At 48.8% G+C, this 21,743-nt stretch overlaps 1 protein-coding gene across 1 annotated transcript in view; it reads left to right on the top strand.

Annotated features, from left to right (window-relative positions):
• The window catches only part of TAF8 (TATA-box binding protein associated factor 8), a 33,599-nt gene extending 25,565 nt beyond the window's left edge, over window positions 1-8,034 (top strand). Inside the window, exon 8 of the mRNA XM_080665090.1 lies at window positions 7,520-8,034. Coding sequence (XP_080521216.1) covers window positions 7,520-7,543 — 24 coding nt within the window. The 3' untranslated portion in view covers window positions 7,544-8,034. The remainder of the gene's footprint in view (window positions 1-7,519) is intronic.
• The last annotated feature ends 13,709 nt before the right edge of the window (window positions 8,035-21,743 follow it).

Below are 21,743 nucleotides of genomic sequence, written 5' to 3'. Positions count from 1 at the left end.
CAAGCCTCTCCCAATCGTGACTGATTGGGCATGAGCCCATGGCAGGCACAGTGAGGCTGGAATGAGCGGGAGCGGCAGGTAGGAGCTGCAGGTGGCGTTGGACTGCGGGTTTCGGCCTGATCCCTGCAGGCCACCCAGAGGGACCCCACTTGTGCACGAATTCGTTATATATATATATATATAGATGTTATATATATAGTTATATATATATATATATATATAACTAGTTGTATATATAGATGTATTACATTTTAGTCCTTGATCTTTTTTGAGTAAATATTTATATGAGGCATGAGGTTTGAATTGAGTTCATTATTATTTTGTAAAATGTTTTATTGATTTTTAGAGAGAGAAGAGGGGAAAGGGAGAGATAGAAACATCAATGATGAGAGAGAATCATTGATCAGCTGCCTCCTGCACGCCTCCTAGTGGGGATTGAGCTCACAACCCTGGGGCATGTGCCCTGATTGGGAATAGAACCAGTGACCTCTTGGTGCATGGGTCGACCCACTGAGCCACACCGTCTGGGCTAAGTTCATTATTTTGCCTGTGCTGTCCAACTGATAAGCACCATTTGTCAAAAAGCTCCCCTTCCTCCATTGAATTCCGTTTGTACCTTTATCAGAAATTAGGGGTTTGTTGGTACGGGGCATTCTTATATGGGTTCAAAGACTTCTTTTCCTATTTCTTTTTTAAAAAAATCATGTCAATATCACACTTAACAATTGTATATTAATCTCATAATATTCCCTAACTAGAGGCCGGGTGCATAAATCGTGCACCAGTGGGGTCCCTCAGCCTGATCTGCGGGATTGGGCCAAAACCGGCTCTCTGACATCCCCTGAGGGGTCCCGGATTGTGAGAGGGTACAGGCCAGGTCAAGGGACCTCATCAGTGCACGATGGGGGCCACGGGAGGGCTCCAGAGTGTGTCTGGCCCGTCTCACTCAGTCCTGATCGGCTGGACCCCAGCAGCAAGCTAACCTCCCGGTCGGAGTGTCTGCCCCCTAGTGGTCAGTGCACATCATAGCGAGCGGTTGAGCAGCCTTAGCATATCACTAGCATATTACGCTTTGGTTGAATGGACGACCGTACACTTAGCATATTAGGCTTTTATTATATAGGACACCCAGTTCATATTTAGAATTTTTCCAGTTGTCTCAAAGATGTTCTTGTTTGTTTTTAACAGTTAGCTTGTTTGAATCAGGATCACAGTAAGACCCACACGTTGCACCGGGCTTTTGTGTCTCCTGAGTGTACAGCAGTCCGTCTGTGTTTACTGACCAGTGTGCCCCCTCCCCGACCTCCCACCTTCTGGGCCCCAGCTCTGGCCTGCCGGTGAGGATGCTCAGCAGGCCCTTTTCCTTTGTGTCTGACCTGAAGGAAGTTCAATGATCAGTGGAGCTAACTGAGAAACCAGTAACAAAATGGTCTGGGCTTTGGGCAGAAACAAGTGTAAAGGGAGCTTTGTTCTTCTGGAATCCTGAAGTCTCTCTACTTCGAGGCCACGTAGTTCTGGAAAACAAGGCTTGGTGACATTTGAATTACAATTTACCCACTGTAAGATTTGGGGCAAGTCACTAAACTTCCAAACCAGTTTCTATAAAATGGGGTAATTATGATACCTCATCAGGAGGATTTAATGAGAACATCTGTAACTGCTTTATAAATCATAGTTACTCTATTAGGTTGTTTTTCTTTTCTGTTGCTTTATAAATCCTATATAATAAAAGGCTTATATGCAAATCGACTGAACGGTGGAACTACCAGTCACTATGACCCACACTGAACACCAGGGGGCAGATGCTCAACACAGGAGCTGCCCCCTGATGGTCAGTGCACTCCCACAGGGTGAGCAACACTCAGCCAGAAGCCAGGCTCACGGCTGGCGTGCGCAGCGGAGGTGGCAGGAGCCTCTCCCGCCTCCGCAGTAGTGCTAAGGATATCCAACTGACGGACATCCCCCGAGGGCTCCTGGAATGCGAGAGGGCACAGACCGGGCTGAGGGACTGCCCTCCCCCCCAGTGCACGAATTTCATGCACTGAGCCTCTAGTTATATATAAAGACTAATACTAATTGAGAACTGTTGCCAGTCACGGTTCTAAGTGTCTTACACTTATTGACTGATTTATTCCTCACAGTTACCTCAAAAGTAGATGTTCTTACTGTCCCCATTGTAGCTGAGCTGAGAACATGGAGGCCCAGGAGGTAGGTGACTGACTTCAGTTTACTCAGCTGCTGAGTAGCGGCTGCAGTCCACCCCCAAGGCATCCTGCCCGCAACCATGCTGCCCACCTTCCACACTGTTACCTCGTGGCCTTGCGCGCTGCTTTTCCTCTGGAGCATTGAGCACTCCATCCAGGTGACCCTACCACACACCCTCACCCTCCTTGGCCTGCGGGTGCGAGGAGAAGGGAACTAGATAGAAATGGAACCACTTGGGGAGCGTGATGGGGATGCTGGTAATCGCCGCTCTTACTCATTCCTTGATTAGGTAGATAGGAGGACAAACATTTTTATGAAGACTTTTGATCAGTTGATGAATAATGGATCTGTAACAGATTATTAAGGAGACTAGGATCTCCTTGTGCATAGAGTGAGGATCTTGTCAAGGGAAGAGCCAGTGCTCACTCTCACCCTGGGACCCCTGGCAGAGTTGGGCTGGAACAACTTTTCATCTGATCTGAGGCATTTCTACTGGATTAAGTGGTGGGTTCCTATATGAGTTAGGCCTGTGGTTAGCAAACCGCGACTCGCGAGCCACATGCAGCTTTTTGGCTCCTTGAGTGTGGCTCTTCCACAAAATACCACGGCCTGGGCAAGTCTATTTTGAAGAAGTGGTGTTAGAAGAAGTTTAAGTTTAAAAAATTTGGCTCTCAAAAGAAATTTCAATCGTACTGTTGATATTTGGCTCTGTTGACTAATGAGTTTGCCGACCAGTGAGTTAGGCTGTTCTAACAAAAAGTCCTCAAAATATAGTGGCTTAAGACAGGAATGTATGCTGTCAATGAAAGTCTGGGTAGGTGGTCCAGGCTGGCTTGGTGGCCTGATGGTGGCCTCTGCCTCTGTTTCCTCTGTCACCTTGGGTAATGCTTATGTCCGTCTTCTGGGTCCACATCCCAACGGGGAAAAGGGAGAGGGAGGTGTACACAAAGGAGACCTGAAGACCGCATGGCCCCACCAGACTGCAAGGCAAGGAAATGTGGGATTTACGGTAGTTCTGTGTCCAGTAAAAATTGGGAGCCTTGTCACCACGGAAAGAAGGAAAGAATGGATTTGGAAGACAACTGGCAATCCTTGTCACAAATGAGGATTAGGACATGTGCCCAGGAATGCCAGGTGGGCCAGGAGCAAACCCTTCTTTAACACGGAACCCACCTAACTTGGCTCTCCGAGGGCCCCAGACGCCGGCAATCAGCACGCCTCTAGGATGGGGCCTCTGGAGTCCAACCGACTCTAGCCTCTGGCCTGGACTGTTGGCTGCCACCTTCCTTCTATGAAGTTGTTCCTTGGGCTTCCTTGACATTGCCCTCCTTTCTTTGTTATTCTGCCTCTTGGCCTCCCTTTTCTTTGCTGGCTTGTCTTCCCCAATCTACCCAGCTGTGTTTGGTCCCAGACACTCCTCTGCTATCCAAGGCGATGGCTCATCGGCTCCTCCACTTTCAGCTGTTCCCCGCCATGCCACCCCCTTCGGAAGTCCTCAGTATCCATCTGTCACTTGCTGTCCCCTGAGCCAGCTGGTTATATTGTCAATGCAACATGGTCAGAGTGGATTTGATTCATGCTTCCCCAAGCCACTTCCGCTCCCAGCTTTCCCACTGCAGCCAGAGGGTGGAAACAGGCCAGTTGCAGTGGCCCTGGGGTACTGCTCCTGGGCCAGGGTTGAACGCTGGAGGCTTCATTCTGCATCTGCACCACATTCTGCTACCTCTCCCTGCTGGTCTGATGCTGAGGCCTGTGTCCCCTGCCAGACCCAGCCTGCCAGCCCGGCTTTGTCATCTTCCTTTTTGCAGCAGGGCTTGCGTGCAGTTCTATTCTATTGCTCTTCATTCCAAGTCCAGACCGCCCAACATGGCTTTCGAGATCCTCTGCCAATTCATTGTTTCTTTTGGATAACTCACATTTCTTCCATTTGTTCAACAAACGCGGATCTAGTGCCTTCTGTGCATGCCAGGTACTGTGCTAGGCGCTAAGGATACCACAGGGAACAAGACGGGACATGGCCCCTGCGCCCAGGGGGTTCATTCCAGTGGGAAGACGTACAAAGAAAACGAACCCAAAGCCTTGCAGATGGCAGGGAAGTGCTAAGAAGGACAGAGATGGGTCTTTTGCCTTGAGGGGCGCTCTCACCACTGCTGCACCTGTGCCTTCCCCTGTGCCCTTCCCCTAAAGCGTGGCCTCCTCCCAGCCTCCATGTCCTACTTAGATTACAGTGATCCTTCCCTTCCTCATTCATGCATTCAGCAAACATGCACTGAGCTACTTGGTGCAGGTGCTGAGCCAGATGTTGTAATAAAGTCACCAACTTCTCTGACCTTATGGTCCAGTGGGAGACAGTTTCAAACAACAGATATGTGATGGCAGGTGCTGCATTGGGGTCCTGAAAGAAAATGGATAGTATGCTTTGGGTGACTGAAAAAGGTTTAATAAAGCAATTACCTTCAGAGAAGTGGGCAAGGTGTAGGGGAACCCAAGGGGGTAGTGTAGTACCTCAGTGAGTGACAGGGAGGGTCGGGAGCAGATACCAGAAGCTGGAGAGAGGCCAAAGTGAGAGCCTGCCAGGAGCTGAGGCCTGGGTCCTTGAGGGGCCAGATAGCACACAGCAACCCTGCAGGGAGGGAGCCAGCCCAGGAATTAAACTCTGACCTCACCTCCCTCCCACCTTCTGGTATCCTGCCTGCTCTCTGCTGGAAGCCAGAGGGCACAGGCTAGAAGCCAGAGGGCACAGGCTAGCAGTCAGAGGGCACAGGCTAGAAGCCAGAGGGCACAGGCTAGAAGTCAGAGGGCACAGGTCTGCAGTACCTGGCCAGCCTCCCGGGGTAGCAGTAGGGTAGAGGAGGCAAAGAATGTGTGGATCCGGAGGGGCAGATGCTGGAAGGAGCTGTTAACGTAAAAAAAAACACTGAAACCTGTAAAGAATTTTTGTGAGTTTATTTGAGCCAAACTGTCAACATATGCCAGGAAACAGAACCTCAATGGACTGAGATAATGCTCTGGAGAATTGCGGGTTACATCTGTATTTATACGTTGCAATTAAAGGAAAGGGACGTAGGTGGGTTACATGAAATCCATTGGTGGTAGAAGAAGGAAGTTACAAGTTACCCAGACATTTCAAAGGGCATGTTATTATAGATGCAAAAACACAGATAGCCCTAGCCAGTTTTGCTCAGTGGATAGAGCGTCAGCCTGTGGACTGAAGGGTCCCAGGTTCGATTCCGGTCAAGGGCATGTACCTTGGTTGTGGGCACATCCCCAGTAGGGGCTGTGCAGGAGGCAGCTGATCGATGTCTCTCTCTCATCGATGTTTCTAACTCTCTATCCCTCTCCCTTCCTTTCTGTAAAAAATCAATAAAATATATTTTAAAAACAAACAAACAAACAAACAAACAAAAAAACACAGATAGGATCAGTTAAGGTAAAGATTGACTTGTCAGTGAAGATACAGGCCTAGGATGTTAACTACCCACTATAACTGCTTTTAGTTAAAGTTTAATTTCAGACCATCCTTTGTGGTTACTTTAGGTCTCTGAGTTTGCAAGACTGCCATGCAGGCCTTCCCTGAGCTTGTCAGCTTAGCATGTGGCCCCTTTCGTCCAGAGCTAAGTGCCAAAGGGGTTGCTGTTTTAGAAAGGGTAGGGAGGGAAAGCTGTCTTTGAGCAGGACCCTGAATGCACTGACCAGGTGCATGGAAAAGCATTCCAAGGAGAGGGAACAGCATGTGCACAAGCTCTGAAGCAGAAGTGTGTGTGCCCCTCAATAGTGTGGGGCCCAGTGCCTGGAGAGAGGTGGGGGAGGGGGCCAGATAGGAGCAGGGGCACATTGTGCAAAGCCTCCTGGGTCTGAGTAAGGCTATTGGGTGTTACTCAGAGTGAAGTGGGCAGCAGCCAAGTGACAGGAGTTGACTTAGCTTGCCAAAAGGTCATTCTGGCCCTGGCCAGGTGGCTCTGTTGGAGTATCATTTGGTACAGCAAAAGGTTGTGGGTTCGATTCCCAGTCGGGGCGCGTATGGGAAGCAACTGATCAATGTTTCTCTCTCTAAAAATCAATAAAAACATTTCTCGGTTGAGGGGAAAAGAAAATCATTTTGGCTGCTGGGTAGTATCCTGGCTGGAGGGGGCATGGGACACTATTTCTCTTCAGGTAGTTTCACATAATTTGGCATTTAGCAAGTATGATTAAACTGGGGGGATAGCCAGCCACCCCAGAACTAGGGAGAAGTTAGTCCTGGCCCCAAGAGAGTCAAGTAGTGACTGCTCCCCGCAGACTAAGCTCCGAACCAAGAGAGGAAACACAGTATGTGATAAACCCTCCCCTGGGGCGTGGCCTTGTAGTCAGGGAGACAGATAAACACAGGAACCTGTCCTACACCACTTACCATGGCAGGAACAACTGTCAATAGAGGGTTGGACTGGAGGACTTGGCGGGCAGAAGCCTGTGCTGAGATCCAAACAGGGTGGGGTTAGCAAGAGACGCCTGGGGGAAGGCAGGAGGCAGGTGACCAGCCTGAGAGGACTCAGGTGCCCCTCTCCCCCAAGCCCCACCTGCCCTGCAGAGCTCCCGAGGCTCCTGAGCCCTCCTGTGATGTCTTCCCTTTGAGGCTAGTTTGCTGCCCAGCGTAACCAGCCTTCTCCCTTGTAAAGCTGGCTGAGGTCCCCTCCAGGGCGTTGGCCCTCAGACCTTACCTGGCTGGGCAGTGAGGTTGCAGAGTGTGGATTTCCCCGGGAAAGGGGTCATCTGAGCTGAGGGGCCTTCCCAGCAAGGCCCCTGGGGGCCAGGGTTGGAGGGGCTCTGCTCCAGCTGCTTCACCCAGGTGAGTTCTGATGATCTGAGAGGCTTTTAACCAGAAGAGCCAGGGTCCTGAGGCACTGAGAAGCTCTCCGTTTTGTGGGTACAAAAGGAATGACCCAGGGCCATCAGTGTTTGCCATCATGAAAGAGCCAAATTCTAGTCCTAGCCAGTTTGGTTCAGTGGCTAAGTGTCAGCCTGCGGACTGAAGGTTCCCAGGTTCAATTCTGGTCAAGGGCATGTACCTTGGTTGCAGGTTCCCTGGCCCTGGTCGGGGTGCGTGCGGGAGGCAACCAATCAATGTGTCTCTCTCACATTGATGTTTCCCTCTGTCTCTCCCTCTCCCTTCCACTCTCTCTAAAAATCAATGGAAAAATATCCTCTGGTGAGGATTAACTAAAAATAAAAAAGAAAGAGCCAAATTCTACTTCTGTTTCTTTTGGACTTGGCTATGCACTCATCTATGAATTTTCTTCAACCACTGATAATGAGTTTATCCTTCTGTTTTACTCAGGCTCACACTGAAACCCGTTTTTAATTCTCTGAACGTCAAGTGACAATGCCCGGGTGCAAGTGGGGGCAGCTGCCCTGAGGACACTCTCACTCCTGGAAACAAATTCAAGGTCTTTTCCTCTTGGAGCAGTGGCTTACCCATCGTCTCCATCTTATGACGGGCTTTCCTTTTCCTTCTTTACTAAAAAGTTATTTTATTTTGAATAGATAATATATGTACACAGTATAAAGTTTAAAAGAGAAAAAGGTGTGCGACAGCAGCATCTCCCTCCTCCTGTTTCCCAGACTCCAAGTTCTTGCCCCAGAGGCTCCCAGTGTGCTGGCATCAGTATGTTTTTTGTATTCTTCTTGAAGTAGTCTGAACATCAAATGCAAATGCTTGTATATACGTTCTCCCCTTTTTACACAACGGTAGGTACTGTATAAACTGTATTTCCCCCCACTTTCCAGTGTAACTTGGGCGATGGTCCCATGTCAATAATAAAACTTCTCGGTTCTGTTTCGCGGCTGCACAGTGTCCCATTGTCTGGTCTCCCATCGCTTGCTTACCCAGTCCCCAGCTGATGGAAGGAGCCGCTTGTGCGTGTGCCTACTGAGTGTGGACAGACGCCACCCAGTTCTCCTCACAAGACCGTTGGTTTGCACTGTGACCTCAGTGCCCGTTTCCACCTCAGTGTCACAAAACATGTTGACCTTTGTAAGAAGTGAGTGTGTGTATCGGCTGGAATTGGGGACGTAATCACGATTGGTATGATGATGCCCCACAGAAGGGCACCCAGGTGCTGTGCCATCACAGAGCGAGGAGCACAAGCTCCTTCCAGGCCGGGACTTCTGGAGGAGCCTGGAGCTGGTGACATTTAAGCTGGCCCTGGAGGCTGAGCAAGACAGGCAAAGGAAGGAGGGACGTTCCAGACAGAGAGAAGAAGACCACAGCACGAGGGAGCACAGGCCAAGCGTGGGCGTGCAGGTTGACGATGGGCCCTGAGGAGTGTGCGTTTTGATCCTGTCAGGGTCAAGGTTCAGATGAGAAACCAAGTGGTCTGCTTTGCTTGATGTCCAAGATGTATTGGGGAACAAAATCATTTCCTGAGCATTGGTACATGCCAGGCCCTGCATGGAGCACTTCACATATTGTTAATCCTCACAGGAACCTGATGAGGTGGTGCATTTATCCCCACTTACACGAGTATCACCTCATTTATTAATAGCACTGGTATTTTTTATTACTATTATTTTTATTATTTTTTTAAATTTCTTTATTGATTAAGGTGTTACATATGTGTCCTTCTTCCCCCATTACCCCCCCAACCACCCACTCATGCCCTCACCCCCCTGTTGTCTGTGTCCATTGGTTAGGCCCATATGCATGCATACAAATCCTTTGGTTGATCTCTCCCCCTTACCCCCACCCTCCCCTACCTTCCCTCCAAGGTTTGATGGTCTGATCGATGTTTCTCTGTCTCTGGGACTGTTTTTGTTCATCAGTTTATGTTGTTCATTATATCCCACAAATGAGGGAAATCATGTGATACTTATCTTTCTCTGACTGACTTATTTCACTTAGCATAATGCTCTCCAGTTCCATCCATGTTGTTGCAAATGGTAGGAATTCCTTCTTTTTTAGCACAGCGTAGTATTCCATTGTGTAGGTGTACCACATTTTTTTAATCCACTCATCTGCTGATGGGCACTTAGGTTGTTTCCAAATCTTAGCTATGGTAAATTGTGCTGCTATGAACATAGGGGTACATATATCCTTTCTGATTGATGTTTCTAGCTTCTTGGGATATATTCCTAGAAGTAGGATTACTGGGTCAAATGGGAGTTCCATTTTTAGTTTTTTGAGGAAACTCCATACTGTTCTCCATAGTGGCTGCACCAATCTGCATTCCCACCAGCAGTGCACGAGGGTTCCTTTTTCTCCGCATCCTCACCAACATTTGTCACTTATTGATTTGTTGATGATAGCCATTCTGACAGGTGTGAGATGGTACCGCATTGTCGTTTTGATTTGCATCTCTCGGATAATTAGTGACTTTGAGCATGTTTTCGTAAGTCTCTTGGCCTTCCTTCTGTCTTCTTTCGAAAAGTTTCTATTTAGGTACGTTGCCCATTTCTTGATTGGATTGTTTATCTTCCTTTTGTTGAGTTGTATGAGTTCCCTGTAAATGTTGGAGATTAAACCCTTATAGATGATATCATTGGCAAATATGTTCTCCCATGCAGTGGGCTTTCTTTTTTTTTTCTTTTTTTTAATATATTTTATTGATATTTTACAGAGAGGAAGGGAGAGGTATAGAGAGCTAGAAACATCGATGAGAGAGAAACATCGATCAGCTGCCTCCTGCACACCTCCCACTGGGGATGTGCCCGCAACCAAGGTACATGCCCTTGACCGGAATCGAACCCAGGACCCTTCAGTCCTCAGGCTGACGCTCTATCCACTGAGCCAAACCAGTTTCGGCAGTGGGCTTTCTTGTTGTTTTGTTGATGGTTTCTTTTGCTGTGCAAAAGCTTTTTATTTTGATGTAGTCCCATTTGTTTATTTTCTCTTTATTTTACATTGCCCTAGGAGCAGTATCAGTGAAGAAGTTCTTTCGGCATATGTCTGAGATTTTGCTGCCTGTTGATTCCTCTAGTATTTTTATGGTTTCCCATCTTACGTTTAAGTCCTTTATCCATTTTGAGTTTATTTTTGTGTATGGTGTAAGTTGGTGGTCTAGTTTCATTTTTTTGCATGTATCTGTCCAATTTTCCCAACACCATTTATTGAAGAGACTGTCTTGACTCCATTGTATGTTCATGCCTCCTTTGTCGAATATTAATTGGGCATAGTGGTTTGGGTCGATTTCTGGGTTCTCTATTCTATTCCATTGATCTATATGTCTGTTCTTGTGCCAGTACCAGGCTGTTTTAAGAACAGTGGCTTTGTAATACAGCTTGATATCTGGCATTGAGATCCCACCTACTTTGTTCTTCTTTCTCAGGATTGCTGTGGCTATTCGGGGTCTTTTTTTATTCCAGATGAATTTTTGGAGAGTTCTTTCTAGGTCTGTGAAATATGCCGTTGGTATTTTAATGGGGAGTGCATTGAATCTATAGACTGCTTTGGGTAGAATGGACATTTTGATGATGTTGATTCTACCAATCCATGAACACGGTATGTTCTTCCATCTGTTTATATCTTCCTCTATCTCTTTTTTCAGTGTCCTGTAGTTTTTTGCATATAGGTCTTTTACCTCTTTAGTTAAGTTTATTCCTAGGTATCTTAATTTTTTTTGGTGCGATGGTAAATGGGATTGCTTTTTTAGTCTCTCTTTCTGTAAGTTCACTATTGGTGTATAGAAATACCATAGATTTCTTGGTGTTAATTTTGTATCCTGCTACCTTGCCGAATTCATTTATTAAGTCTGTTAGTTTTTTGATGGAGTCTTTTGGGTTTTTTATGTACAATATCATGTCATCTGCAAATAAGGACAGCTTTACTTCTTCTTTTCCAATTTGGATGCCTTTTATTTCTTCTTCTTGTCTAACTGCAATGGCTAATACTTCCAGTATATGTCAAACAGGAGTGGTGAGAGTGGGCATCCCTGTCTTGTTCCTGTTCTTAGGGGAAATGGTTTTAGTTTTTGCTCATTGAGTATGATGTTAGCTGTGGGTTTATCACATATAGCTTTTATTATGTTGAGGTATGATCCTTCTATTCCCACCTTGATGAGAGTTTTTATCAAGAAAGGGTGTTGGATTTTGTCAAATGCTTTTTCTGCATCAATTGATATGACTATGTGATTTTTTCTCCTCAGTTTGTTTATGTGATGTATCACGTTTATTGATTTGCAGATATTGTACCATCCTTGCATCCCTGGTATAAATCCTGCTTGGTCATGGTGTATGATCTTTCTGATGTACTGCTGGATCCGATTTGCTAGGATTTTGGCATCTATGTTCATGAGGGATATTGGCCTGTAATTCTCTTTCATTGTGTTGTCTTTATCTGGTTTTGGTATTAGGGTGATGCTGGCTTCATAGAATGAGTTTGGAAGTGTTCCTTCCTCTTGAATTTTTTGGAATAGTCTGAGGAGGATAGGATTTAGTTCTTCCTTGAATGTTTGGTATAACTCCCCTGTGAAGCCGTCTGGGCCTGGGCTTTTGTTTGCTGGAAGCTTTTTGATGACTGCTTCAATTTCTTCCATAGTTATTGGCCTATTGAGATTTTTAGAATCTTCCTGATTGAGTTTTGGAAGGTTGTATTTTTCTAGGAATATGTCCATTTCCTCCAGGTTGTCTAGTTTGTTGGAATAGAGTTGTTCATAATATTTTTTAACAATCCTTTGTATTTCTGTGGGGTCTGTTGTTATTTCGCCTCTATCATTTCTGATTTTGTTTATTTGAGTCCTTTCTCTTTGCTTCTTGGTGAGCTTGGCTAGAGGTTCATCAATCTTGTTTATCCTTTCAAAGAACCAGCTCTTAGTTTCATTGATCTCTTGTATTGTTTTTTTGGTCTCTATGTCATTTATTTCTGCTCTAATCTTTATTATCTTTTTCCTTCTGCTCACTCTGGGCTTTTCTTGTTGCTCTCTTTCTAATTCTTTGAGTTGTAGCATTAGATGATTTATTGCCATTTTTTCTTGTTTTTTGAGGTAGGCCTGTAGAGCTATAAACTTCCCTCTCAGGACTGCTTTCATTGTGTCCCATAGGTTTTTGGATTGTTGTGTTTTTATTGTCGTTAGTTTCCAGAATGTTTTTAATTTCTTCTTTGTTCTCATTGGTAACCCAATCAATATTTAATAACATGCTATTCAGCTTCCAAGTGTTTGAGTGTTTTAGATTGTTTTTATTGTAGTTTATTTCTAATATTATGCCATTGTGGTCTGAAAGATGCTTGGTATGATTTCAATCTTCTTGAATTTGGGGAGACTTTGCTTGTGACCCAGTATGTGGTCTATTTTTGAAAATGTCCCATGTACACTTGAGAAGAACGTATATTCCGCAGCTTTGGGGTGAAATGTTCTGAAAATGTCAATTAAGTCCATCTGATCTAGTGAGTCATTTAGGATTGTTGTTTCTTTGCTGATTTTTTGTCTAGAGGATTTATCTAGTGATGTCAGTGGTATATTAAAGTCCCCTACTGTGATTGTATTGTTGTCTATCTCTCTCTTGATATCTTCCAGGAGATTTTTTATGTATTTGGGTGCTCCTGCATTGGGTGCATATATGTTTACCAGGGTTATATCCTCTTGTTGTATCGATCCCTTTAGTATTATGAAGTGGCCTTCCTTATCTCTTGTTATGGCCTTCACTTTGAGGTCTATTTTGTCAGATATAAGTATTGCTACCCCAGCTTTTTTTTCATTTCCATTTGCCTGAAAGATATTTTTCCATCCCTTCACTTTCAGTCTGTGTGAGTCCCTTGTTCTGAGGTGGGTCTCTTGTAGACAGCATATATATGGGTCATGTTTTTTTATCCATTCAGCCACTCGTTGTCTTTTGATTGGAGCATTTGGTCTGTTTACATTTAAAGTTATTATTGAAAGGTACTTGTTTGTAGCCATTTTTATTTTTTGAGGCTGTGTTCCTTCTTACCTTTTTGTTTCTTCTTTTTACAGCATTCCCTTTAGCATTTCTTGCATTGCTAGTTTGGTAGTGATAAACTCCCTTAGCCTTTTTTTGTCTGTGAAGCTCCTGATTTCCCCTTCAATTTTGATTGATAGTCTTGCTGGATAGAGTATTCTTGGATTGAGTCCCTTGCTTTGCATCACTTTGTATATCTCCTTCCATTCCCTTCTAGCTTGATGTGTTTCTGTTGAGAAATCATTTGATAATCTGATGGGGATCCTTTGTAGGTAACTCTCTGTCTCTCTCTTGCAACCTTTAAGATTCTCTCTTTGTCGATAACATTTGCCATTGTAATTATGGTGTGTCTTGGTATGGGTCTTTTGGGATTCATCTTGCTTGGGACTCTTTGTACTTGAGTAACTTTCTTCTTCCCTATATCAGGGAAGTTTTCTGTCATTATTTCTTCAAATAAATTTTCTAATCCTTGCTGCTCTTCTTATCCTTCTGGCAGCCCTATTATATGTATGTTATTTCGTTTAGCATTGTCCCAAAGTTCCCTTAGGCTCTCCTCCTGCTTTTTAATTTTTTTCTCTAGTTGCTGTTCAGATTGGGCTTGTTTCTGTACCTGATCTTCTGACTCGCTGATTCGGTCCTCTGTTTCTTCTGGTCTACTGTTGAAGCCTTCCATGGTGTTTTTGATTGTAGCTATATCATTTTTTCATTTCTTCCTGATTTTTGCATAGGTTGTTAATTTTCTCGTCCATCCGGTGTATGAACTGTATGACCATTACTCTAAATTCTTTTTCTGTCATGTTGCATGCTTTCGTTTCACTTATTTCTTTACTGGGTGATTCCTCCTTTTCTTTCCTCTGGGGATTGCTTCGTTGTCTCCCCATTCTGACTATCACCAGAAGGTTCAGATGTTGAGTTGCAGGAGCCTGGACCATGTGCAGTGGGAGTTTTGCACCCCCCAAGTGTCACTCAAGAGCTCTGATACCAAGACGTGCGGTTGCTGTGGGTTGGTGGGAACCACACTCGCCCTGGGTCAGAGTCAAAGGCGCTTAGTGTGGCCTCATGTGTGCACCTAGAATCAGGGACCCTGCCTGCACCACTTTGAAACAGAGAACCCACTGGTGTGTGCCAAAAATCAAAGTCCCCTATTGCGTGTCAGGAGTCAGAGGCTCCCTGTGTCCATGCCGAGAATCGAGTATCAGAGTCTCTGTTTCTTGGTGCTACCTCGCACTGAGAATCAGGTCCCTGTGTGCACATATGCCAAGAATTGGAGTCACTGGCTCTTAGTGTGAATGTACTGGGAATCAGGGATCTCAGGCACACGTTATGAGGAACGGAGTCTAGTCACTGGTGGTCAATGCTGCCTCTTGTGTGGAGATTCAGGGTCCCCGATCTGCCCGGGAGACTGGGTTGCTCAGTCGCACTGTGTTGGCAGGAGGTCCACCTCTGCCCTGCGGTAAACAGCCTTCTGTGTGCGCTTGCCCTGAATCAAAGTCAGGTGGCTCTGCCCCTTAGTGTGGGTGTGGGGTCTGGTCACACGTGTGTGCACTGTGGAAAACAAACTCCCTGTGTCCATGTACCCAGGCTCAAATTCAGTGCTGCCTTCCTGTGTGGGCACAGGGTCTGGTCATGGGGAACAAACTCCCCGAGACCGCACATCCAGGTTCAAATTCACCGCAGCCTCTCTGCTAAGGTGCAGGGTCTGGTCATGGGAAACAAACTCCCCGGGTTTGCACCCCCAGGCTCAAATTCAGTGCGGTCTCCCTGCGTGGGCGTAGGATCTGGTTGCAGAAGACAATCTCCCCAAGGTCGTGCACCTATGCTCAAATTCAGGACTGCCTTCCTGCCTGGGTGTGGAGACGAGTTGCGGGAAATAAATTCCCCGAGTTCACAAGTCCGGGCTCAAGTTCAGCGCTGTCTCCCTGCCCTGCATGGGTGCGGGATCTGGTCGCAGAAGACCACCTCCCTAGGGATGAGCGGCTAGGCTGGAATTCCGCTCAGTCTCCCTTCCTGGGCGCGGAGACTAGTCGCGGGAAACAAACTTCCTGTGTCTGACAACAAGGCTCAAAGTCAGGCAGAGTCGCCACTGCTGTGTGTGTGCAGAAAGCCTTATTGTGCGGCTGGGGTCTGATAGTTTCTATGTCGCTGCCGTGGGGGCGGTGGGGGAGGGGGATTGGCTTTGTGACTCACAGAAATCTGTGGCCGGGTGCCTGGCAGCTGGTGCCTGGAGTCCTGGTGTCCCTGGGTCTGCAGCTGTGGTGGCAGGTCTTCTACCAGAGCAGCTGTAGGGTCCTGGTTTGCTTCTGAGATCAGACTGGGTGGTGGCGAGGCTAGGATCCTAGTCTCAAGCAGTTCTGTTCTTCAAGATGGCATGGTCTCTGTGCCGCCGGTGTCCTCCCCGGAGTGTTTGCTGCAGCCGTGGGGTTTTACCATCTAAGATTGCCCGGATTGGCAGCCCTCTGGAAGAACTGCAGGGTCTAACTGTTTCTATTTCACTCACACACACACCCACACACGTCCACACCACCTCTATCGCTCCCTCACTCTCTCACACACTCTCCCTCCGTACCTTCCTGCCGGTCGCCATCTTGCCTCTTCCAGCACTGGTATTTTTACTGCTTAACAGAGAGGAAACAGAAACAGAGAGGTTAGGGCAGTGGTAGGCAAAAGCGGTTTGCGAGCCACATGCAGCTCGTGAGCCGCGGTTTGCCGCTCTGTTGACTAATGAGTTTGCCGACCACTGTCATATACTACCCTTTACCTCTTTGCACACAATATGCCACAATTGCCTAATCCTCACAGCTTCCAACTACACAGTAACATTTAGTCTAGTCCAGTGGTCAGCAAACTCATTAGTCAACAGAGCGGCAAACCCTGGCCCGCGAGCCGCCGTTTGCCGACCACTGGTAGGGATTTGTGTGAGGTCCCTAATACACTAAATGGTGAACAGCTGGGCTCCCAGCCCTGCCCTCTCCTGTGCAGTGTGGGGCCCCTGCCACCAGAGGGCACAGGTGTGCTCATTCTTGGATGGGTGGGACCCACGGGGACTGAGCCTTCACAGGTCATCAAGGCCCCTTCCAACCTGCAGCCTGCGATACCAGTTTCTGAGGTGTCTTCCAGAGATCTCTGCACACCCAGCAGAGACAGACAACATATGCTGCAGGCCTGTTACGCATTTGTTTTTCCCCACTTAGTATCTCCAGGAGCTCATCCATATCGGTCCATGAGGAGCTTCCTCATCTGTTTTTATGGCTGCCGAGTGTTCCCCCGTGTGTCCTGTTCTCATTTGTCACCATTTCTCTATTGAGAGAAATGGAAAATATTTCCAACACACAGTGCTCCCATGACAGGATGCCATTTTGCTGGTATATCTGTAGGCCAGCTTTCTCGAAATGGAATTCCTAGCCCACAATATACAGTTTGCATTTGGTACCTATTGCCAAATGCCCCCATGGGGGCCGCACCGGGTCAGCTTCCCTCCAGGGAGAAGGGCTGGTGCCCTGGTCACACAGTGCCACTCCGAGCAGTGGAAAGTGGCATTTTAGAAGAGTGTGCATCTGTGCTCCTGTGATTATGGTGGAGGTGAGCTCTCCGCTACATGGCTTACCATCCAGCATCCCCTTGCCCCGCACCTGGAAGGCGGCTTCCTCCACTGTCCCCAGGTGCTTGGGGTCACTGCCCACCCTTGCAGTTAAGGAATCACAGGTGTGTGCACAGTTGCGAAGTGGCCACTCCTCCTGACATGGCCTTCTCCAGGGGCAGGACTGGGCTGCAGAAAGCTGCTCCCCATCGCGTTACCCCTCTGCAGTGCCAGGATCATCTTCCTTTGGAAATCCCGAGAATCAGCAGAGCAGTTCTCCTTCCCGCCTCCCCGAGGATGTATCCTCAGTCCAGACACAGCTGGGGAGTTAATAGGCTGTGTCCTAGGCTCCCAAGTGCTCCCCAGGAGGCCAGTCTCCAGTAGAACAAAAGTCAGAAGAGACATACATGTAAGCATGCCCGCATCTGGTAGACTTCCCAAGCCCTACTGCTGCGGGACGCTGCCCCCACACGTTAGGGACAGTGGAACCCGGCCCTGGGCCCTGTCCTGATGGCCCATGTGACAGGGCCAGCTGCAAACCTCTGGAAGTTCACTCAGCCAACCCAGACGACAGGCCCTGCACGCCCTCTGAAACACTGTCCTTCCTGTCGGAGGCCTCACTGCACAGCCTGAATGCACCAGGTCTCATGGCCTCTCCTGGAGTCACCCTCTGCGCTCACAGATGCTCTGGGAAACCTGGGATCTTATCAGGGAGTGTGTCCCCAGCTTGTACAGGGAGACCCACATCCTTCCCCGTTCTCAGGAGCACCCAGGAACCCTGTCCCCAGTCACCTCTCCCGGCAGGGCCTGGCTCTACAGCCACCGCCAGGCCACCCACCTGGCAGGTCAGACCCACTCCCACCCACCACCCGGCTCTGCTCTCCCTCCCCTCCCAGGCCTCTGCCCCTCCAAATAATCCTATCTAATAAAAGAGTAATATGCAAATTAACCCTCACTCCGCTACACCCACAAGCCATGCCCACCAGCCATGCCCACCAGCCAATCAGAGCGAATATGCAAATAAACCCAACCAAGATGGCTAAGGCCACAGAGAGCAGGAGGGAGGCTTGGGTTTCCCAGCTTCCCGCCTGCTCTTGCCCTAGGCCTCCACTCAAGGCTACAAAGTTTCAATGATAGAAGATACATAAACCCAAACAGGAATGGCGGCAGCCACGGAGCTGGAAAGAGCAGGAGGCTAGGGTTGCCCCCGGTGATGGAGGAAGCCAAGCTTTCCGCACACCCTGGCCGGCCCAGGCCTCCGCTTAAGGCTACAAAGTTTCAATTATAGAAGATACATAAATCCCCCAAAAAATGGCTGCCGCCATGGAACAAGCAGAAGGCTTGGCTCCACTCCAGGCTACAAAGTTTCAATTGTAGAAGACAAATAAACCCCAGATACCAGGGCCTCCGCTTGGGTCGCCAGGGGGCGTGGCCGGCCTGCAAACCACCACAGGCCCCTCGCCCAGGCCGCCCCACGCCCCAAGGGAACCCCCACCCTGATCCGGGACACCCTTCAGGGCAAACCAGCTGGCCCCCACCCATGCACCAGGCCTCTATCCTATTTAATAAAAGAGTAATATGCAGATTGACCATCACTCCAACACACAAGATGGCTGCCCCCATGTGGTCAAAGATCCTGCTCCCATGTGGACACAAGATGGCCACCACAAGATGGCCAGCAGGGGAGGGCAGTTGGGAGGGACCAGGCCTGCAAGGGAGGGCAGTTGGGGGCGATCAAGCCTGCAGGGGAGAGCAGTTAGGGGTGACCAAACCAGCAGAGGAGGGAAGTTGGGGGCGACCAGGCCTGCAAGGAAAGGCAGTTGGGAGGGACCCAGGCCTACAGGGGAGAGCAGTTGGGGGGGACCAGGCCTGCAGGGGAGGGCAGTTAGGGGTGATCAGGCCTGCAGGGGAGGGCAGTTGGGGGGGACCCAGGCCTGCAGGGGAGAGCAGTTAGGGGTGACAAGGCCTACAGGGGAGGGCAGTTAAGGGAAAACAGGCTGGCAGGGGAGTGGTTAGGGGTGATCAGGCTGGCAGGCAGAAGCAGTTAGGGGCAATCAGGAAGGCAGGCAAGCGAGCAGTTGGGAGCCAGCAGTCCTGGATTGTGAGTGGGATGTCCGACTGCCTGTTTAAACCTGATCCCACCAGGATCGGGCTTAAATGGGCAGTCGGACATCCCTCGAGGGGTCCCAGATTGGAGAGGGTGCAGGCTGGGCTGAGGGACACACACCACACCCCCGTGCACGAATTTCGTGCACCGTGCCTCTAGTTTTATATGATTAATAAAAACAACAATAGTTTATATTTATACTTACTATGTGCCAGGTACTCTTGTAAATGTTTTATTTATATTAATTCATTATAAATGGACACAATACGAAATTCAAAAAGTGCAAGACCAAAGTCTTCCTCCTCATGCCGTGTCCTCGGCCACCCATTGCCACCCCAGAAGCTTCTACTCTTACTGGCTCCTGCATGTCCCCCAAAGCGACCCAGTGAATAAATACACAGCACACAGGTATGGGTCCTTTCATCGGTGTTACACAGGCGGCGGCATACAAAACGCCACATTCTGCATCTTCGGGTTTTTTGGTTAATTTTCCCAGGTTTGCTTTTCACTCCTGTGGGAGAGATTCGTATGCCCCTTCCCCCTCTAGATGCTGAGTGCTGTTAAGGGGGGTGGGGGGGTGGGGACAATCTGCAGGCATCCCCTGCCCTGCACTTGACTGTCTGCAAGTGACTGAAGGGCTGGGAGTCTCACCTTCCTCCTCTCCCAGGTGCTACTGAGAGATGTGACATTAGAGATGGCAGGTGTGACAGTCACCGTCGGTATGGACATTATTCCCAGGTGAGCTGCCACCCTCCCTCAGGGATGTGGTCACCTGATGAGGGGGCAGGGCTGGGTTATGGACACGCGCACACCCTGACCTGAAGGTGACACACAGGAACAGGAAGTACGGGAGCACCAGAGTCCGCCCCCCACTCTTCCCCAGATGCCGCGGGGAGGGGAGAAGGGGCGGAGGATGGCTGTGCTCTGGGCCGTGTTGCAGAGTGTGGTGTGGATGAGCTTGTAGCTCTGGCCTCTTTTGAAGTTGATGTGGGCGCCTTCCCGCCCCCCACCCCCACCCCAGGCATACCCTGCCCCAGAACCGGCCGGCCCCTCACTGCAGAGGCTCCTCCCCCCAGCCACAGGCCTCAGCTCTGGGGACTGCAGTAGCTGTTACCCCATGAGGCCTCCCTCCCTGACCCCCCACAAGTGCTGACAGTGCCTCAGGAGCCACATGCTGTGGGAAGCCGCTGTCCAGCTCAGCCCCTCAGTCCCGCCCTCACTGCCATCTTGTTTCCTCCACATCCTGGCTTCGTCCACCCGACCATCTTCAGCAACAAAGCCCACCGTTACACTCGGCCTGGCAGGAGCTGAGAGCTAACAACCCCAAGTCCTTTTGGAAACCAAGGCCAACTAAGGCCGCGGCGCTACAGAGCTACTGGTACATCCACCGGGCCTCCCGGAGGCGGGGCGTGGCAGCCAGGGAGCCCTGGGCCCGGAGCAGCTCCCCATCAGGCTCCTCGTTGGTGGAATTATTTTTACTGAAACACTTTGAGGAAAAGGTTTAATAGTTGAGTACGTGTAAACTCAATAGGGGAAAAAAAGTAAGAAAAGTCCATGAAAAGCCAGGCCTCGAGGAAACTTGAGGAGGTAGGACAGCATGTGTGTTCCACTCTGCAGTGTGGAAATCTCGTGGAAAACCATGAGAAGGACTAGGCCCCTGAATGATTCTGCCATTGACCATGTGATCACCAGCTAGTTCTTTTCTTATATTTCTTTTGATTCCACAATAGATAGAGGCAGCTTATAACAAAAACAATAAATTATTAAAACATATATAATTAAAAAGCAGGACCAGCCCTGGCCCGTGTGGCTCAGTTGTTTGGACGTCTGTTGTCATGTGCACTAGGACAGTGGTTGGCAAACTGCGGCTCGCGAGCCTCAGTGGCTCGCGAGCCGCAGTTTGCCGCTCTGTTGACTAATGAGTTTGCTGACCACTGGATAGGGGCTTAATCACAAGGAACAACAACAGCCTGTAATTATTGGAATCGAGAGTCTAGGTCAGTGGTCGACAAACTCATTAGTCAACAGAGCGGCAAACCGCGGCTCGCGAGCCGCAGTTTGCCGACCACCGCACTAGGAGGTTGCTGGTTTGATTCCCAGTCAAGGACATATGCCCTGGGGGAGGCTTGATCCCCAGCAGGGGGTGGGTAGGAGGCAGCCAATTTATGTTTCTCTTTCACATCAATGTTTCTCTCTCTCTCTCCCTCTCCATTCCCCTCTCTCTAAAAATAAATACACTATTAAATAAAAACGAAAGGAGGGCCAGTGGAAAATGGACATTAAATGAATCAGGAAGAAAAGGGCCAGGGATAAACAAATAAATATATTGTACATCAGATGGTAATATGTGTTAAGGAAAAAAGTAAAGCAAGGTCATGCGATCCAGGAGGAGGAAGGGTATTGCCCTTTTACGGAGTAGTCAGGAAGGCCCAGCTTCTCCAAGAGTAACACTGGGATTGAGATCAGCACCCAGTGGTGCAGGTACAGCATGTGCAAAGGCCCTGAGGCAGGAGTGGGCTAGTGTGTTGGGCGTCCATGTGACCAGCATGGAGTAGTAAGGGGCAGAGTGGCAGAGATGAGGGAGGGTGGATCGTGTGGGGTCTTGTGGCCTTGCAGTCTTTCCTTGGGCCAGTGGGGCTGCTGAGGTCATGAAAGGGGGAAACAGGGAGTCTCCAGGGCCAGCAGGTTTCTCTCTTCTCACAACCCCATGTAACTTCTTGGTACTCCAGTCCCCTCACCTGTTAAATGAGATAACACTCGTTCTTCAAGGTTTGTGAAGTTGGAGGTTTGCCTTCCAAACCCTCTTTCCAACCCCACGCTCAAGTATCTCTGACCACCGTCACCAAAGCCTACTCCCAGTAGTCACTGCATCGGGACAGTGCTAGCCAACAGTGTCCCAGGTGGTCACCTGCTCTGTGGGAGACCAGGCCTTAACCTAGATTTGAGGGCTCCTGAGCCTGACATTTGGGC

The sequence above is a fragment of the Plecotus auritus genome, assembly GCF_963455305.1.
Source record: "Plecotus auritus genome assembly, chromosome: 4".
Taxonomy (NCBI): domain Eukaryota; kingdom Metazoa; phylum Chordata; class Mammalia; order Chiroptera; family Vespertilionidae; genus Plecotus; species Plecotus auritus.
This window is presented reverse-complemented; position numbering and strand designations above follow the sequence as displayed.